Source organism: Lycium barbarum, chromosome 6 (genome assembly GCF_019175385.1).
Source record: "Lycium barbarum isolate Lr01 chromosome 6, ASM1917538v2, whole genome shotgun sequence".
Lineage (NCBI taxonomy): Eukaryota > Viridiplantae > Streptophyta > Magnoliopsida > Solanales > Solanaceae > Lycium > Lycium barbarum.
This window is the reverse complement of record NC_083342.1, coordinates 4,409,917-4,429,485: the sequence shown is the minus strand read 5'-3', so window position 1 is coordinate 4,429,485 and position 19,569 is coordinate 4,409,917. Positions and strand designations below refer to the sequence as shown.

The following is a 19,569-nucleotide window of genomic DNA, read 5'->3' as shown; positions in this document are numbered from 1 at the left end:
ACAAGATGATCACCTCACAGGCATAATCCAATCGCTTAGAGGAGATGAAATATCACAAAAGTAGAAGGCTCAAGCTATAAGCAAGAATGGGCAAAAAATATTAAAAATATAACCATTTCCAAACCTGTGATTAACATACTTCGTGTGTATCTACTTTCATCAAGTTAGATAGCAAAACAAAATTAGCTACAAGCAAAAACCAAAGTACCTTAGTTATAATTCTAAACACATATTTTTGCCCTGCCAAGCTAAAACTCGGTCTTCTTGTTTAAGGTGCAACTGCAATATCCTTAATCTGCTTCTTGCTCCTCACCGAACTTCGTTTCTTCGTCTCAAAATCTACTTTATCCAGGTCTTCGGCAATTCCAAGGTAACCATACAGAATTTTTCCTACAGGGTCTGTCAACGGTTCTTTAGTTTCATCATCAATGCTACCAGAGTGATCGGAACTGATACGCTGGAGCTCCGCCCTCCCGTGCTTCCTATGGGCATATATATCACAGAGTCTTTCTGCTTCTTCCAAACCTGAGAGAGTAGCACTAAACTTCACCATAAGGATACTCTGATTTGCAGGCTTACCACGAGAGACCTTGGCCTTCTCCCCGAAGCCCATATCTGTAACGAAGAGTACATCAGAACAAAATATTCAGAAAATAAAATAACTATGACGAAGAGTCGAAGACCCCTTCGGCTAACCTAGCAGACATCAGGATAAAAGCAATGGAACATCTGAAAATTTCATCAAGCAGACTTGCACTAACCACACCAATCAATTAAACAATGAGGAGAATAGTCCTTTCTTTTCTAGTAGAGGAAGTACCATAAACTAAATTTCTTCATCAAGAATAAAATATACCCGAGTGCTTGAACGAGTTTGAGGGTAAAAGTCCATAAGTACAGGAATCTGAACCAGTACAGGTATACCTTTTCTAATTGTTTGGCCTTTTCAAGGGGAGGGGAGGGGGTGGTTGGCTCTTTGTTACTCCCCTTGTCCCATTTTATGTGACATACTTTACTTTTTAGATTGTACCAAAAAGAATTTGTATATTTAGAAACAATTTAACTTTAAACTTCTCATGCTACCTTTAATAATATGATTTTATAGCCTCACAAATGTCTCTGACATGTTTTGGACCATCAAAAGTCTCACTATCTTAAACTATGTGGCCAGTCGAACACTATCACATAAAATAGGACTGGGGGAGTAGTAGAACAAAGGGGCATTTCGATATAATATCATCTACCGCAAAGAAAGAGGGAAACTGACCTCTCAGCTTAGACTCAAGCTCTTCAGCTGATACAACCACACGCTCATCCGCGTTGCTGCTAATTATGGAACTGTTATGGATTATAACAACTGGAGGCCACATAATTAGATCTTCCTTCAAAGCCACAGTTTCAGCATTCGATAGCTTTTCACGAACCCAACTACCGTTAGGAGCATCTGCACTCTTCCATCCCATCAAAGCACATAAAGCTTTGTGAAGACCCAAGTGCTGTGATTTGAGACCAGCCTTAGAGGATGTTAAAGCATGACGCACGAGGCTTTCAGAGTCTACAAACTCTTCCGAATCTCTGAAACAACATAGAAGATTAATATATAAAAAAAAAAGACCAGTAAAGTTCTTGATGAAGAAAAGGTCCAATTAAGTTTAGAGAAACATAAGAACGCCAATGTAAAGCTTCAGGAGAAGAAAATAAGCTATACAGTTCTCAAAGTTAACAGTAAGGATAGCTGGAATTTAGAACGGAAAAGGCAAGAGATAACTTGCTAGATACTCCAGCCAAATGAAGCGTTACTTGACTTACCAACCAAAAACACATCTTAACATGAATGTAATTTTCATAAAAGACAACAGAACTGCAGGCCTAAACTTAAGTTCATCATTCAGGTGACCCCTACAAGAGACTGATTATCTTTAACCAAGACTGCTCAAGAAAAATTTCTCCCCTGGATGTGCAAAGACTAGGCTAAAAATCTATGACCGCCAATCAGGTCTAAAGAAGGTCACCAAAATTGCAAATAGCCTTGTACACATGAAAAAATAATTTCTGTTTGATCATGCAGTGGCCGCCAATAAGGTCTAAAGAAGGTCACTAAAATTGCAAATAGCCTTGTACACATGAAAAAATAATTTCTATTTGATCATGCAGTAGGCTCAACCATTGACTATGGTTAGTTGGAGACACTTTTAATCATCAGACTATGAAAATAAGAAAGACAAGCTGCAATAGCTACTATTTAAACCTAACTATCAGACCAACTGCTTCATCTATAGCCCCTTCCCCAAGCAACCACACCACATGAACATCTGGTGTGTCAAATCCAGTATAATGTCAGATCTGAGTTTCCCATTGGATGGAAATAGCAGAAGAGGTTTTCTTTTGCAACTCATTCAACATCTCCCCCTTCCATTTCCTCAAGTCATGGTTGTTTGAACAACCAAAGTATTTGATCTTCTTAGTAAGCACCATTTCAAGATAAGGGCAAAGGCACTAACACAAATAATATATTTGCTCTTCTTGATAAGCACCATACGGGCAATGGTGCTAACTAGACAGATCGAGAGGAAATGCCCCCAAGCATCCGATTATAATATTTCCCTGGACAATAAGACATCCAACCTACAAAATTAAACTTTTTCCAACTCCAGAGTTCCCATGCATCAATCAATTCAAGTAATCCTCAAACTCAAAACTACTTGGGGCCAACTATACAAATCCTTATATATCCTTATATCCATTCCGCTGTATTCAGGGACATTTCATACCATCCGCGCAGGAAAAAAATTCACTCCAACAGACCTCATAGGTTGAAGCAGCATGGAATGAAAAAGCCTCATTCAAATGGAAGCCCAGCTAGTCTCATTATTAACTTAGCCAAATGAGTCCTCATAAAACCAGTAATATGAATTACTGACATTTACTTGATCGCAGCAACAAATCTATGAATAAGTTCAATTAAAAGAGGAAGAGTTTACTCCATCTATGAAAACATTTCATGATGTAAAAGACACACCTACCTGCCACACACGAGGCACTTTAAACTACCAGCTTGCTCACTGTATTTTCTTCTTTTAGCTGGAGTCTCATTCAAGTGCCTCACGAACCTGAAGAAGGCATTTTGGACCAGCTGCTTAAAATCCTTAGAGTTCTCTGGAGGTTCAGTTTTTGCTGGAGTAATAATACCTTCTTTGTCATCACCTTGTTCAGCAACACTTTCATCTAAACCATCTTGATTTCTAGAGGACTTGTGAGAATTGACCTTTTTCACCCATGGTGGAGGAGCATGATTCTTCACCAAACGGGGTCCCAAACGCTTCTTCAGTGAAGGTTTATATTTTGTTCCTAGTGGGTGTTCAATATCAAGATTGTGGGAACGAGGCCCCAACCGCTTCTTTATATCTCTTCCACCAGATTTATTAAATTTGCTTATACGACTCGACATGGACACTGAAAGGTTTCTTGTGGAACTAGTGGTGGCAGCAGCTTTGTATGGCCTACCACTCTTCACATATTTGGAGCGGGGAACATTTGGCTTTCTAGACATAACTACAGAATCTATATCCCTACTAATCCACATTTCATCAGCATCTCCACGGTCATGGGTTTTGTGTGCACTCCTTACATCACTTGAAATCATAATTCCAGCACCACGATTGTTCGTTGTGCGATGTTTTTCTCTAAGAGAGAGATTAGATGGTCCAGGCAAGTCCCTTGAAATAAATCTTTCACGAGAACGTGCCTCTCTCTTCTCAAAACGGGGGTCATATTCTCTATACAAGGCATCAGATCTTTCTAGAAGATCATCATCTATCTGATACTTATGAAGCTCTCTTTTACGGGAGCTTTCATAGCCTCGATGTGTTTCATTTTCATACTGAAGGCGATTAGCCCCATAATCCAATATGTCCACATCTGGCTTTCTTGGGTCTACTGCTCTGCGTGACTCAAAATAATCTGGTGTTGACCGCTTTTGAGAAGTAAAAAGAGATCCCCGTGGCTTATCTTCAATTAAAGTCTCCCGATGAGAAAATTCATCATATTTGCCCAATCCCATGTTAGTTCTTGGAACATCTTGAAAATGCGCTTCTCCTGAACCCACCCTCTTCCCATAGAATTCACTAGGCAGGGCATTGGGACTACCAACTTCACCTCTTTGAATGTCAGAATAACTGTATGTTTCACGCCTTTCCCCTGCTCGATCAAAGTATGACTCCGAGTAGTTCCTGAATCCGCTTACTTGCTTTTCAGGGTTCAGAGAAGATATGGTCCCGGGAATTTTATCATATCCGTCATGGCCAATAGACTCAATAGCGTTTCCACTATTCAGTCTATTTCCATGAGATCGAATTTGGACCTCTTTACTATATGAACTGGCAATATCATCCTTAATAACTCCAGGTACCAAGGGCAATGCGTCAGGGTGAGACGATGATACCATGTAATCAGGATTGAATTCTGAATATCGCGTGGACTTCAAGGGGTCCTCCATGTATGGGTCCGTTGATGCTGGCACTCCTCCTCCTGCTGCTTTATGGGAATGGAACCCATCTTGTAAATGGATTTCCTCATCTTTGATGTGATCAGCATCCAAATAACGTGATGGCAATGGGTAGCTGCCACTATTTCCAACGCCAGGGATTCTTGGCTGTACACCAACATTAGGCAAAGGAGACTCATATGAAGAGTACAACATCCTCTTATCAGCTTCTGCCGATATGCTACCATCCGCAAAACCCGAATAGGGCCTTCCACGGTTGTCTCTCTCGCTGCTTACTCTACTACCACTAATTCCATAGTCTCTGGAGCCCTTTCTGGGCTTATCTAACAAATGACTCCATGGGTAGTTTACAGAAGTTGAGTCCTCATTCCCTAAGCCCTCTTTTATCTCATGCAACCTCTGTGAATGTTCACCAAGCATCTCAGTGTTTCCTCTATCACGATCAGGGATTCTCAAGCTCTGAGATGGCCCGTAGTCTCTATCTCCACCAACATAATTCAAGGGTCGGGCATTCTGCAACTCTCCAAAGTCTCCAACACCATCAATTCCCATCTTTCTCGACCTCTCAAGCTCGTGAAAGTACTCAGCCCGCTGTTCACCAATCATCTGGCCACTTGGTGACAGGTGCCTACTCCGTCCACGTGGTGAGTGCTGCTGCTCCCAGTTCCTAGTCCTTCCCGGTGGCGAAATCTCTCTGTTCCTGTTCCTTCCTGGTGGCGAGTATTCCTGGTTCCGACTCCTTACTGGTGGTGAGCGATCGCGATCCCGGTTTCGAATAGTTGCTGCCACGGGTGAGTATTCACGACCCTGGTACCTCCTCGGTGGCGAGTTCCTCCGCTCTTGAATCCTCATTGGGGGCGAGCCCCTTATCCTCCGAGGAGACGAGTAGTCCTTATCCCCCCTTATTCTCCTTCGAGGCGAGTAATCCCCATCCCTAACCCTCCGTGGAGACGAATAATCCCTGTTCCTAGTCGGCCTCTGTCGAGGCGAGTAACCACGATCCTTTCTCCTTTCCGGTAAACGTGGTGGTGGACCTCTAGCATCTCCTCCAAACCTCCTCTCCCTCATTATCAACACTTCAGTAATTACAAAAAAGACTCACCTTCAACAATTTCCAACCTAAATCAACCCAAACTTCAGCAATTTCCCACAAAAATCAACCCAAACTTCAGCAATCTCCAAATTTAATCAACCCAAACTTCAGCAATTTCCAACAAAAATCAACCCAAACTTCAGCAATCTCCAAATTTAATCAACCCAAACTTCAGCAATCTCCAAATTAAATCAACCCAAACTTCATCAATTTCCAACAAAAATCAACCCAAACTTCAGCAATTTCCAAATTAAATCAAACAAAATTGCTATAGCATATGAACTTATTACCTTAGTAACACCTCCCCAATTTCAATCAGCAGAATTTTTCATAACAGAACATCACAACTAGCAAACGACAAATCCAAAACCCTAACCCTAACCCTAAAATAAATTAAAAATTACAGCCAAGTCTCTTCCCCTTTTCCATATAAAAACACGTTCGATTCAAATAAAAGGGTATTCAAAAAGATCACTTTCAGATCAAACAATCCTCAAAAGCGATATATATATATATATATCTATCATCAAATTCAAACCTTTCTTAGATGAAAAAATGGAGACAAATCCATTTGTTTCTCTTCTTTTGATGATACGATTGGTGCAAAGTTAACGAATTGGAAACTTATGGATGCTGTCTGTAAATTGAGAGATTGTTAATGGCGGATTTTTATGAGAAAGAGGAAACATTGATTGGATATGTGTCCAGTTATGGGCCGGGTTAAAGGATATCAACGAAGAGCTCAGTTTAATTTGGGGCAATTCGCAGAATTGCCCTTTCTTTTGGGTGTTCTTTAAATTTTACCCCTCATATTTAAAATCTTTAAGTTTTGCCCTTCGGCTAAACTCCATGGGTTTCAGGTTCGAACCCCCACACAGTTAAAATTTTAAAAAAAAATCGCAAGGCAGAGTTTAAATTCGCTATGCCCCCACCGGCATACACTTGTGAAGGAACTACCAATGGTATGCTGGACCCGGCATACTTATGCCTTATGGGCAGACTTGGCATAAGTATGCCGGGTCCGGCATAACTTTAGTAATTCCTTCACAAATTTATGCCGGGTCCAGCATCAAAGTTTGCCCATTAAAAGTATGCCCCCACCGAATGAGGGTACTTAGGAAGAATTTCATTGTCCTCCTTCCAATATTATTACAGAACTAAAAGGCTTCATGGTAAAAACTTTGTGCGTGACCTCTTCCACTCATCGTCATGCAAATGCTGTCAACAATTATCATAGTGTTAATACTCATGAAAAACTAGGCTTAGATATAATGTAACAAAATCACAACAACTACTCTTTTCTAACACTACCCCATAATATATTAACAAGAGCAGTTATAATATATCCAATACAGGAAATGTAGCAAAGAAAGTCTTTAGGCCACATTGACACAAAAACCACTTGAATTTTAATAGAGCATGTTGATGTCACAAAATCTTTAAAAAGTTAACATGAGATCTCAAAGTTATGCCAGACCCGGCATAAACTTATGAAGGAATTACCAAAGTTATGTCGGACCCGGCATACTTATGCCAAGTCTGCCCATAAGGCATAAGTATGTCGGGTCCGGCATAATTTTGGTAATTCCTTCATAAGTTTATGCCGGGTCCGGCATACACGCGACCCAAACCTTGCCTTGCAGTTTTCTTTTTTAATTTATGCTTGAGCGGGGGTTCGAACTCAGAACCTCATGATTTCTGCGTGAACGCTCAGTGCTGCAATGCGAAGGGCAAAAATTAAAGACCAGTAATATGAGGGGCATAATTTAAAGACCACAAATATGAGGGGCAAAATTTAAATACCACCCCAAAAGAAGGGCAATCCGCGCAAAAAAATGTTTAATTTGGGCAATTTGCAGGATTGTCCTTTACTGGGGGTGGTCTTTAATTTTTTGCCCTTAAATTGGTGGTCTTTAACTTTTGTCCTTCACTAAAATTTCTTGATTTCGGGTTCGAACCCTCACTCAGTTAAAAAATTTTAAAAAATTCAAAAGGTAGAGTTTGGATTCGGAAACTCTGCCTTAAGGCAGAATTTCTGCCTTGGGAATTCAAACATCTGCCGTGCGATTTTTTTTTTTTACTGAGCTAGGGTTCGTACCCATAACCTCGGGGTATTAGGCGAAGAACAAAACATAAAGGCCACCAATTTGAAGGACAAAAATTAAAGACCACCCCAAATGAAAGGCAATCCGCGCACAAAAATGGTTCAATTTAGCTTTGTATTTAGGTAACTGTTCAACCCAACTTTCTTTAGGAGAATTGGGCAAGTAACCATTTTTTACACAACAAGAGATAGGCCTTATTCTAGTAGAGTAAAAAAAAAAAAAAAACTGAAGGCAAAAGAAAAAAAGAATTTTTTGCCTTAAGGCAAACTTTTCAGGAAGCTTTGACTTGCGATTATTTTTTTTTTTACTGAGCGGGGTTTCGAACTCATAATCTCGGGACATTTCAACCACTTTTTTAAGCGAAGGATGAAAATAATAGACCAATAATTTAAGGGCCAAAAATTAAAGACCGCTAAGGATGAAAATAATAGACCAATAATTTAAGGGCCAAAAATTAAAGACCAGCGCCTTTGAACGCCAATCCGTGCAAAAAAATGCAAGAGGTAAATTATACACAGATACCAAGTCGGGCATCTGCATTACCATTTTTAGCCCAATTATTGTCTTATTGCTTGCATGACCCATTCTTTTTTATAAGTCGTGTCCTCACTTCCCTTTACTCTCTACGACATGAATTTTATCCAGTTCTCATTTCATTCTTTCCTTTTTTTATTTTCATTCATCAGATTTTACACCATAAAACAAAACTAGTCATTGTCTCAGTAAAAATACTTAGCAATTCTTTAATGAGAAAAAAAAAAAAATTGGACAAAGATACCTGCCTAAAATATAGAAAAGTTTAATATAATGTGTTGGAGTTTGGAATTTTTACAAGTGAAACGTCATTACACACTATATTGGAGTTCGAAATTTCCTATAGGTGAAACTAGAAGAGGACAGATAAGGCGAACGAGTTTCCTTGAACAAAGAAAGAGTAAGTTCTAAACTCCCATATATGTTGGAGTTTCACACGTAGGAAGTTTTCAAAATCAAGGAAAGAGTCCTAGAGTTCGTGGTTCTACAATTGAAAAAAGATTATGTCATGGAGTTCGTGGTTCTATAAATGAGAACTCAAGGAAAGAGTTGTGGAGTTCATGATTCTACAATTAAAAACTCAAGAATTTTGTCCTTTGAATTAGAAACTCCATCACATTGTGTTGGAGTTTCACATGTAAAAGTTCAACTATGTCGGAGTTTCACACGAAGGGATTTTCGGACTACAGCACAATATACTAAATTTTTTTCTTCATATTTTAATTAGGAGTATTTCATTTAGATTTTATTTTGCATTAAAAGCGGCCATCTTTTAGTTACCTTTGAAATAATGGCTAAGTTCTGAATATAGGTCCACAAAATGATTAGCCCACCCAATATTTACTCTATAGTTTGTGTCATCATTATCCAGGACCAAAAATTATAGTCTTATTTATCACTTAGCAAAACCAAGAACAACAAATTGAACTAGTCAATGAATGAAATTTTTACATCCGTGAAGAAATAGATTGCTTTGTAGATGGATTTAGGATATAAAGTCAATTACTGTGTGAGTTTATCATTACATCAATTAAAAAAAGCAGCTTGACGCACGAAGTATCCCACATTCATATCGGGTCCAAGAAAAGGCTGTTATGCAAGGGTTGTAATATAGATAGTCTACCTTAATGCAAGCATCAGTAACCGATTCACAACTTGAATACTTGCATTAGGATAGAGTATCCACGTTACACTCTATTGTGGTGCAATATCATTACATTCTGTTGTTAAATATTTTATAGAGATGAACTTTGTATTGTCTTGGATCGGAAATCTTAATAAAATTTGTATGATACTTTATATTTTAGCAACAACAACAATGACATATCAGTGTAATCTCACAAGTGGCCTTTGGAGAGGGTAGAATATACGCAGACCTTACCCCTACATTGATAGGTAGAGATACTTTATATTTTATCCTCTCAGATTTTTTTTTTTTTTTTTTTTGCTAGGTAGAATAGCAAATTTCAAAATTTTGTACAAGGAAAATTTACAGTATTGTTCGAGGCGAAGTCAATATTTTTAGTTTATGAATTGTAGAATATAATTCTTTTCGCTTACTGGATTTTAAATAAATCAATTATACATATATATAAATATTTTTTTAACACAAGAATTTGAGCCAAACTTATTGACTGTTGTCGAACCAATGACTATAATGGTGGCTCTGCCTTTTTTTTTTTTTTTTTGGTAACCATGACCTTACTTGTATCCGCATGTGTAAATAAAGACATAAGTACATTTGTTGGAGTGGGTTAGGCTCCAAAATTGTTCTGGTATAATTTGTGCACATGACACACACTTATTTAGAGCAATGACTTTAATAGTGTTATTACACATGAATTTGTCGAGACATGCTTTAGTTACAATTTATTCAGTACTTAAATGATTGAGAAGCTGGATACACATAATTACTGAAATAACAATTATTGTACTACTAAGTACTAATGTTATCGACTTTTTACTTTATTTCTTGTTAGGAGGTCTTAGGAGTAATTTTAATTGTTTGCTCTTTGTCTTCATCTTATGCTCCAGCTCAATATAAATAATGGAGTTACAGACAATCACAATGCTGGTCTGATCTGGCCTGAGATGTCTTAAAGATAAGCAGCAAAGTGTTAATAGTAACATTCGGATATAAACTTCTTTTACTTTTTTCAAGAACCGTTTTGGTTATATATTGTGTCAAATTCTTACTCCAAACTTGAAAAAAGAAAAAGTTTTGCTGAACCAGTTCTTGAAGTAAAAAGAATTCCCTTAGAAAACATCAATATTATTTCATATAAAATACATGTCCAAATATAACTTTAACTTCAATATTTTTTTTCCCAGAAATCATTCAATTCATGTCCAAACGCCTACTAAAAAATTGAATTCAACAGTTTTATTGAGCTTATTATTGACCTGTTGCTCCGCCATGAAGAATATTCTTGAGCAAGTAAGAGTGTTTGTAATTTTGTTCATTAACTCTACCATAGTACAAAGTAGGTGCAACACCTAATTCGTTTGCTATAATCTGAGGTCATAAATATGTATTTCTGGGGGCATTGATATAGTGAACATTTGAGACCAACAAGGGCTATGATTGGATGGATAAAACTCATTCACCTTTAACCAAAGCTCTTGAGTTCCAGTCTTGAATATAGAAAAATTCTATTAGGGAGCGCTTCCACTTAAATGGGCCTTACGCGGCACGATTCCGTTGGAGGGCAATTTGCACAACTGCCCTGTGTTTGGGGTGATCTTTAGTTTTTGCCCCTCAAATTGCTGGTCTTTAATTTTTGTCCTTCGCCTAATACCTCGAGGTTCTGGGTTCCAACCCTGGCTTAGTCATAAAAATAAAATAAAAAATCGCAAGGTAAGGCTTTGTAAAAAGTTCTGCCTTATGCGGCAGACTTTGCCTTAAGGAATAACTAAAAGTCTGTCGGAGAGGACAGAATTTTGCCTTATAAGGCAAACTTTTAGTTATGCCTTAACTAAAAGTCTGTCCCATAAAGCGAAACTTTTTCTTAAGGCATAACTAAAAAGTTTGTCTTATAAGGCAAAGTCTATGCCTTAAGGAAAAGTTCCGTCCCGCCTTAAGAGTCAGACTTTTAGTTATGCCTTAACTAAAAGTCTTGCCTTATAAGGCGGAACTTTTCGCATAACTAAAAGTTTGTCTTATAAGGCGCATCTATGCCTTAAGGAAAAGTTCTGCCGTATGGTGCAGACTTTTAGTTATGCCTTAAGGCAAAGTATTCCACATAAGGCATAATTTTTTGCAAAGCCTTTGCCTTGAATTTTTTTTTTCTGACTGAGCGGGGGTTCGAATCCAGAACCACAGGGTATTTCGGCCACCTTTTCAAACGAAGGACAAAATTGAAAGACCAACAATTCGAGGGGCAAAATTTAAAGACCACCCCAAAAGAAGGATAATCCGCGCAAAAAATATTAATTGAAGCTCCAATGCAAATATTGAACACCGAATAAAAATTCAAAAAAAAAAAAAAAAATTAGAGCATTTGAGCACTCAAAAGTTAAAAAATGTCAAGTTCCCAAGGTCTTCGTGGAAACAAGTAGCTCTAGTACTTTCTTGGCATGCTCTCGCTAAGCGAGACTAAATTAAAGGTTGTGGGCTTCTCGCCTTTTTCTTGCCCAAGCGAGATTTCATTTGAGTTTTACCTGTAAAGTTTCAATTATATTTAGGGTCGGAGCTAGAAGTCCATCTATCACGATCAAATTTAGTAGGCAAACTTACTGAAATGACTATCTTATTATAGCTTCCTATCTTTTGTAGCTATTCTTTTAAATATTACCATTTGTAGCTACATTTTAGCAAAATAGTGTATGTTTCGCGTGTATTTGTTGCCAATAAATACATGAGAACACGGTAAAAAAAAAATAGGATCCTTGATTTTAGCCTTTAATGATGGAGATATTAAATTAGATATTAATATATTTTTTTTGATGTATTTTAGTGATTTTTTTTTTTTTTTGCTTTGATGTATTTCAGTTATTTTTTTTGATGTATTTCAGTGATTTTTTTTTTTGCTATAATGTATTTCTGTGTCTTTTTTTATGTATTTCAATGATTTTTTTTATGTATTTTATTGATTTTTTTTTATGTATTTCAAATACACTGTGTACATTCCAACTACATATAAAGCCAAATATATTCAAATTTTCGTGTATTTGAATGGATTTCAACAAATACATTCAGATACAAAGACAAAAATTAACAAAATACACTCAAAAAATACAAAGACAAATATATTCAAAAATAGTGTATTTGTGAGATGTAGATTTTTGAATGTATTTTGTATTTGGCTTTTAACAAATACACACGGCCAGATCTGAGAAATTACCACTATCAAAAATCCTAATCTCTCCACCACCACCAAAATCCTAATCTGAGACACCACCACCACCAAAAACCCAAATCTGAGACGCCACCACCACCAAAAACCCAAATCTGAGACACTACCACCATAAAAAAAACCTAACCTTTCCACCACCAACAAAACCCTAATCTCTCCACCACCACGTCATTTTCTTCGCCGCCATCTCAAAATCAGTGCTATCGGCGCCACCACCAGCAATACACACGGCCAGATTTGTGCCATCGCCTCACCGGATAGAGTGAAAAGAGAGAGAGGGGGTGAGCACAAAGGGAGAAGGAGAAGAGATAGAGGGGCGGCGGAGAGAGAGAGGGGTGAGCACAGAGGGACAGGGAGAAGAAAAGAGGGGCGGCGCAGCCATGGTGGTGGTGGTTGAGAGAAGGGGAGAGAGATTTTTTAGGATTTTGAGAAATGAAAAATCTGAAATGAGTAGTAATTGGAAAAAAAGAAAGATATATGTGTTTGGGTATATATTTTTGATATAGCTACCATTTGTAATTTAGAAAAGTTAATTAGCTACTAAATATAATTAAATAAAAAGGTTGTTAATATTAATAATTAGGTCTTAAAAAAAGTTACAATGAGTAAAAATTCCAATTTAGTATTTCTAAATTAGAATTAAGTAAATTATTAAACATCTAACAAAATTAAATTCAGAACTTAGTAAACTAACATTTGATATTGCTGATTGTATATCTAATGTCCTGAAGTTTAATTTATAAATGACAGACGAGAAGAAATAACATATTATTTTTGTCTCTACTGAGATTTGAACCTAATATCTCATAATTTTCAAGTTTCAATTAATTTCATTGACCACTAGATCACACCCTTAGGTGCATTTCAGTACGGTATTTTGGAGTGTGAACTTATACAAGTTAAACACTATGATACCATCTTGAAATTTAAATTATCTCCTTCGAGAACTGATAAAAGTTTAAATTTCAAAAAGTTAAATTTCTTTTGAAGTTTGAACTGTTTCAGGAAAAAAAAAATCCTAAAGTTTAAACTCTCATAGTTCAAACTCCATCAGCATGATTGAAGTACATCTTAATCTCACTTTCGCCGTTATTTTTGTGTTTATTCATTCGTTACAATGATAATATTCTATTGGAATAATTTTTCTAAAAATAAAAATAAAGTTATATAAATTCTGAAATTTGAATTGTGCAGTTTAAACTTTAAAAAAGGGCAGAAAAGATGAATAAGCAGCTCTTTGTCGCTTTCAAACGAAAAAGATAAGTGCAAAAATGTTATTGTATTGAAAACTAATTACTTTTATTCAGTACAATCCTGCCTCTGTCTTGGTATATATTATAATTGGGAATTTGAAAAAAGAAAAAGAAAAACTCTCCCAAATGATTAGAACGTATTGCTGGATTTCAAATTTTTGAATGATAAATCAAAGGTGGCGGCCCTACATTAGGCCTAGCCAAAATAATTATTTTTTCATCACCTTAAGAATTTTCATTTTCACCATTATGCTAAAAAAAGGCTCTCAATGGTTCATAATTAGAAACATAGTCATCGTAAAGAATAAAACTACTTCGAGTTATCTTAGTGGTCGTTTGGTTTAAGGTATAACATGGATTATACCGGTACTAATTTTTATACCACGTTTGGTATAAGGTATAGATTTATCCCGGGATTATTTTATACCTTGTACCAAACGTGGTATAAAAATTAGTGCTGGAATAACTCAACTTATACCTTCTTAACCCACTTATACTGGTATTATTTTATACCATCTTTCAGATGGTATAAAATAATACCAACAGATGGTATAAATTAGTCCCGGGATTGTAATCCCGGGACTATTTTGACCTCAAACCAAACGACCACTTAGTATTCATTTGGTCCCTATACCTTAAAAGGAAAGGAAAATCAAACAAGAAAATAAGCTGTCATTAACCTTAATCATGATGGTTTAATTGTCAAAAGAAGATTAATTAAACAAAATAGCAAATTAAAGCTTTTAAAAATTAACTTAGACAAAAAGAATTGTTAAGACGACAAAAAGATTTGTTAAGAAAAAGGAATGAAATTTCAAAAAGTATAGTATTTTCTTTTTGGTTTAAGCATCTAGTATTTGAAAATTGAAATTTCCGTCTAGCTTAGATTTGTGTGGTGTAAGACCAACTAAAAGGCGGGAGCACTTCTTATCATGAATTTCTTCATTTCTAGAGCTCGAACTTGAGATCTCCAATTAAGGGTGAAGAGAGCACATTTGCTCCACCAGTCTAGATGCATGCTTCATAAAATCTATTGAAAGGCAGTAGCACTTCTTACTATTGATTTCTCCATTTCTAGAGCTCGAACTCAAGATCCCTGATTAGGGTGGAAATAGCACACTGGCTCGACCGTCTAGATTTGTGTTGCATAAGCTATAGGGCAGGAGCGCTTTTTACCATGAATTTCTCCATTTATAAGGCTCGAATCGAAGAACTTTGATTAAGAGTGGAGAGTGCACACTAGCTCCACTAGTCTATATTCATGCTACATAAGATTTATTGAAAAGATGGCTACTTATCATAAATTTCTCCATTTTCATGATTCGAATTTGAAACTTCTAATTAAGGAGGAAAAACTCACACCGACCCGTCTAATCTAGATTCATTTTGGAGATCAAAATCCATTAAATAGCAAGAAAGCTTCTTATCTATAGAATTCGAACTCGAACTCGAGATCTCTTGGGAGCTCATTTCCATCTCATCACACGACACAATGAGAAAAAGTATAGTCAAACTTATGAGAAAAATGGCCCAGTTTTTGCTCTTTCCTTAGTAAACACCTGTCAAAAGAATGAGGTGTGAAATTGAAAAATATGTAAGGGAAAAAGGTCGGAGCAATCATATCTGAAAAAGGCAGCCAGCAGATTACACTTCTCTCCTACTCTGTCTTGGACCCTAAGGCTCTCATGCAAATATATTTGTTTTGTTTTTAATTAAATTAGGTAAGACTTACTATCCAATTTGTAAAGAAATCTTGTAGGCCAAGCACCCAAATCTTTGTGGGAAAAAGAATATTTCACCAATACTCTTCAAGACCCTTCAACCAATACTCGTTATCACTAAATTATTGAATTTGGATCAGATTACTTTGAACTTCTTTCTTATAACGGTGATGTCCGGACTAGTTCACGCGCACCTAGATTAATTCTACGAGGTGCATGTTAACTCCCACCAGTACGATATTGGGTAATTCTGTCCATCAAAACTTACAAAAATGAAAAAAATCACTTAGTGTTTTTATCTCTACCATTTCCCAAACAAGTGAAGTTTGTCACAAACTCACGTAAGTCCATGACTCAAAAAACAGTGAATATTTGGAATTCTGAAAATGCATAGTTTTAGTTGATTTGGAAGTGAATTTTAACAGTATAATATGTTCTATTTGAGAATAACTATAGTAGTTACTTGAATTTGCCAATGCACCAAACTATGGAAAACAGTAGCCTAACCAAAACAAGTCTAGGAGGCAAGATCATCTATGAAGAATTTCTGTATAGCGTACTATACACTGTCCGTATAAATATTTCTTTATATTATCAGGCCATTAAATGATATCTACAAATAAAATTTCTTAAAAATGCGGGATTTGCATCTTAAGAATAAAATATGTTTGCATCTTAAGAATAAAATATGTTACTTACTACACCAAGTGAATATAACCTAATGATATAAAAATTATTTATACTGATCTATAAAATTTGGACTCTTCTGTATACTATACAGCCCGGACAGAAGAATACTATAAGCATTTCCTAAGTGCAAAAAAGTACAACTTTTTTTTTTGCGCAATAATGAAGATAAAACATGAGTGGAAAAAGAAAAATTAGTGAAATCTTTTATGTTTCTTTAAAGAGTAATCTTCTAGAGGGCATTGTGGTAAATTCATCAATCAAGATTTGTTATAAAGAAAGCAAGATGTTTAGGACTTTAGGCACCTTTAAAGTCCAATTATAAGCATCTTACGATAATAGAAGCAAAGCAGAAAAAAGCCAGAAGCCAACATTTTTGTTTTCCATTCCAAAGCATAAAAAGGCCTAAGAAGACACAAAGAGAAAAAAAAGGACTTAGGCAAAATGACTACTCCTAAGCAAATGGAGCAGCAGCAAATTGTAAAGGTGAAAAACTCAGGGATGTTAAACTACAATGGGAGCCCGATGATCGATGACAGGGATGAAGAGATGACACGATCAGCATTGACCGCGTTTCGTGCTAAAGAGGAGGAGATCGAGAGGAAGAGAAAAGAAGTATCTGATAAGGTTCAAGCTCAATTAGGACGCGTTGAGGACGAAACTAAGCGTTTAGCTGAAATTCGGGAGGTATGTACATCTACATGATTCATCTGGACACTCCTCTTGCCTTTATCGTTGCGTGCTCTATTACTGCTTTCTTAGATAATTGCTTTTGTGGCTGTGTCAGTCCTTACTACCTTTTTCGTTTCCTCTCTAGCCATCTTTCCTGATTCTGGCATTTGTGATGGTGGACATACTAGATTGGAATGGGAATAACTTCTCATCCTACGAGTTGGCATACCTCTTAGCTCAAACAAATGATCTAAATTCCAATGCTACATCTTCTATAACACCTAGTCAAGTCACAATAGTTATTAGTAACATTTTAGTAACTTAAACAGAAAAATGTAGCATTTTTTTCTCCTTTTAATTATTAGTACTAGTACAGTCAAACCTCTTAAAAATCAGTTCCAAAAAAATTTGGCCATTATAATGAAATGTTATTACAGAGGATGAACGTTACATACAGTTGTTGCTGTACTATAATACAATCAGTTTATTGTTGTACTTTTAATGTTTTCTTGACAAGAGATTTTTTTTTTTCATGTGATGTTAAAATGGAAAATCAAGTAGAAGCTTGAAACATTTGTTGATCCAGCTGGGAAGGAAGTTACAACTGTGAGGAAGAAGATTGACTTAGTAAATCGTGAATTAAAGCCGTTGGGACAGAGCTGCCAGAGAAAGGTGAAACATTAAACTAAACTTTTTTTATTTTTAGTTTTTACTTTAGGAAAATTAACTAACATGTACTTTATTAAAAGACCGGGTTAGACAGACAGACATGTTTGTTTTATGGCAGTTGGTATTCTAAAATGTCTTTGGATTCTATGTTTGTACAGGAATCATAAGACTTTCTGTCCTCACACACAGTAATCAAGACTACGATGATTAGGACCACCGTTATTATTGTTGTTATTATTATAAGTAGAGAAGAACACTATTGGGTGGAAGCATCTATAGGCTTGCTTGGACATCTATATTTCACGGTTCTCTAAAAATGTTATGGTATCTGCATTGAATCTTCAAAAAATACGCTACTTTTAGAAGATTCGATACGCACCCGTTGATATCTTTGAATAGTCCGAGGCTCCGAGCAACATTACTGAATATATAGGCGAATTCAAGATCTTAAGTCAGTGGGTCAGAAAGAGAATTCTGATCTTTTTATACACATATGATCTAATATGTTCAGCTGAACTAACAGAACCCGTTCTAAATCCGATTTTTCTTTTTTCAATATGGATTGATGTTGGGGTCTGAAATACTAAGATGGAATTAATTATTGAATTCTGAAGTTATAATGCTTTTTTTTTTTTCAGGAAAAGGAATACAAGGAAGCTCTTGATGCATTCAATGCAAAAAGCAAGGAAAAAGCTCAGCTGATTACCAAATTAATGGAGGTAATTAAGCTTTCTGCTTCTTGTCTTTTTGAACTAACACTACTACTACAAGAAAACTAAGAAATAGTAACGGAATACTTCTGTGTTAAACAGTAAAAATTTGTTGGTGTTCCTATTTAACGACTGATTAATAAAAAAAGTACGTGCTATTTCGCGATATATCAACGATGAATTTCGTAGCTAATTTTTTTTTTTTTTTGGTAGTGATCATATTTCTAAGTGTATATATTTGTGTTTCTGTATTTTTGATATATTTCCATTTTTTTTCTTGTGAACAATGGACAGTTGGTAAGTGAAAGTGAAACACTGAGGATGAAGAAATTGGAGGAGCTGAGCAAGCATTTAGAATCCCTGCGCTAATTCTACTTTATAACCAAGAATTGAAGCTGTCACATTGGACTTTTAGTTTGTTACATTTTGATGTTGTTACTTTTTTAATCTCACTGGTTTTGTTTTTATTTTTTGGTTTTGAGTTTGACAAGTCAGGTCTAATTTCACGTCCTTAAAAGGATCAACGATGTTGGTATTTCTTTGAATTTTCAGATGTAAATTGTGGAGATGTGTATTTGTATTCATGAATTTCACTATATTGGACTGATATTTTTCAATTTTCCTCATAGTATTCATCCTTCGGTTAAGCATCACTAACGGTATATCGACGATACAATTATCGTGATTCAATCTTCATTTTTGTCTTGGTTTAATTTGTCCCACTCATATTATGAACGGTAAGAATGACAAAAAAAGTAATCAGAGTGAAGCCATGACGCCCCTGACGGAGGCAGACTGATGAGGGCGGGGCAAGCAGGCAGGGGCGGCTCAATAAGATTGGTGGCCTAAAGCTAACTTTAAAGGGAGGCCTTATTTTTCTGCTAAATATCTTTTAAAAGAAAAAATAACCCATAAATCTATTATAGATAAAAATTAAGTTTCATCCTCCCTTAATTAGGGTTCTTGGGTTTGAGCTTTAGAATAAAAAAATCTTGCCAGGGAGCGATTCACTCTTTAATAGGCCTTGCGTGTCTCGAATCGAATTAATCGGAAAATTTAATATAGATATCGAACACCAAATGAAAAGAAATAAGGCCCCTAAAATTTTGGGGTCTAAAGCCCTCGCTTTAGTTGCTTGGCCCTCTGGCCGGCCTTGCAAGCAGGACTGACTGACTTCTATTGTCAAGCTTCTGAAGATAAGATGCACATAACTCCTTAGGAGAATCTCATATCGGATAAAAAGTGAAGAGCTTTATAAGGCATATC

The 19,569-nt window shown here is 36.2% G+C and overlaps 2 protein-coding genes across 2 annotated transcripts; one reads left to right on the top strand and one right to left on the bottom strand.

Moving 5' to 3' along the window:
- Positions 1-75: 75 nt before the first annotated feature.
- On the bottom strand, positions 76-6,321 carry LOC132600542 (uncharacterized). The gene is made up of 3 exons (XM_060313770.1): positions 3,024-6,321; positions 1,268-1,575; positions 76-615 (listed from the first exon to the last, which is right to left on the bottom strand). The coding sequence occupies exons 1-3, from the start codon at positions 5,570-5,572 to the stop codon at positions 269-271; spliced, it is 3,204 nt and encodes a 1,067-aa protein (XP_060169753.1). The 5' UTR covers positions 5,573-6,321; the 3' UTR covers positions 76-268.
- Positions 6,322-16,553: 10,232 nt separating this feature from the next.
- On the top strand, positions 16,554-18,920 carry LOC132599477 (uncharacterized). Its single transcript, XM_060312846.1, has 4 exons — positions 16,554-16,939; positions 17,486-17,596; positions 18,232-18,312; positions 18,598-18,920. Exons 1-4 carry the CDS (start codon positions 16,697-16,699, stop codon positions 18,670-18,672), a joined length of 510 nt encoding a protein of 169 aa, XP_060168829.1. The 5' UTR covers positions 16,554-16,696; the 3' UTR covers positions 18,673-18,920.
- The last annotated feature ends 649 nt before the right edge of the window (positions 18,921-19,569 follow it).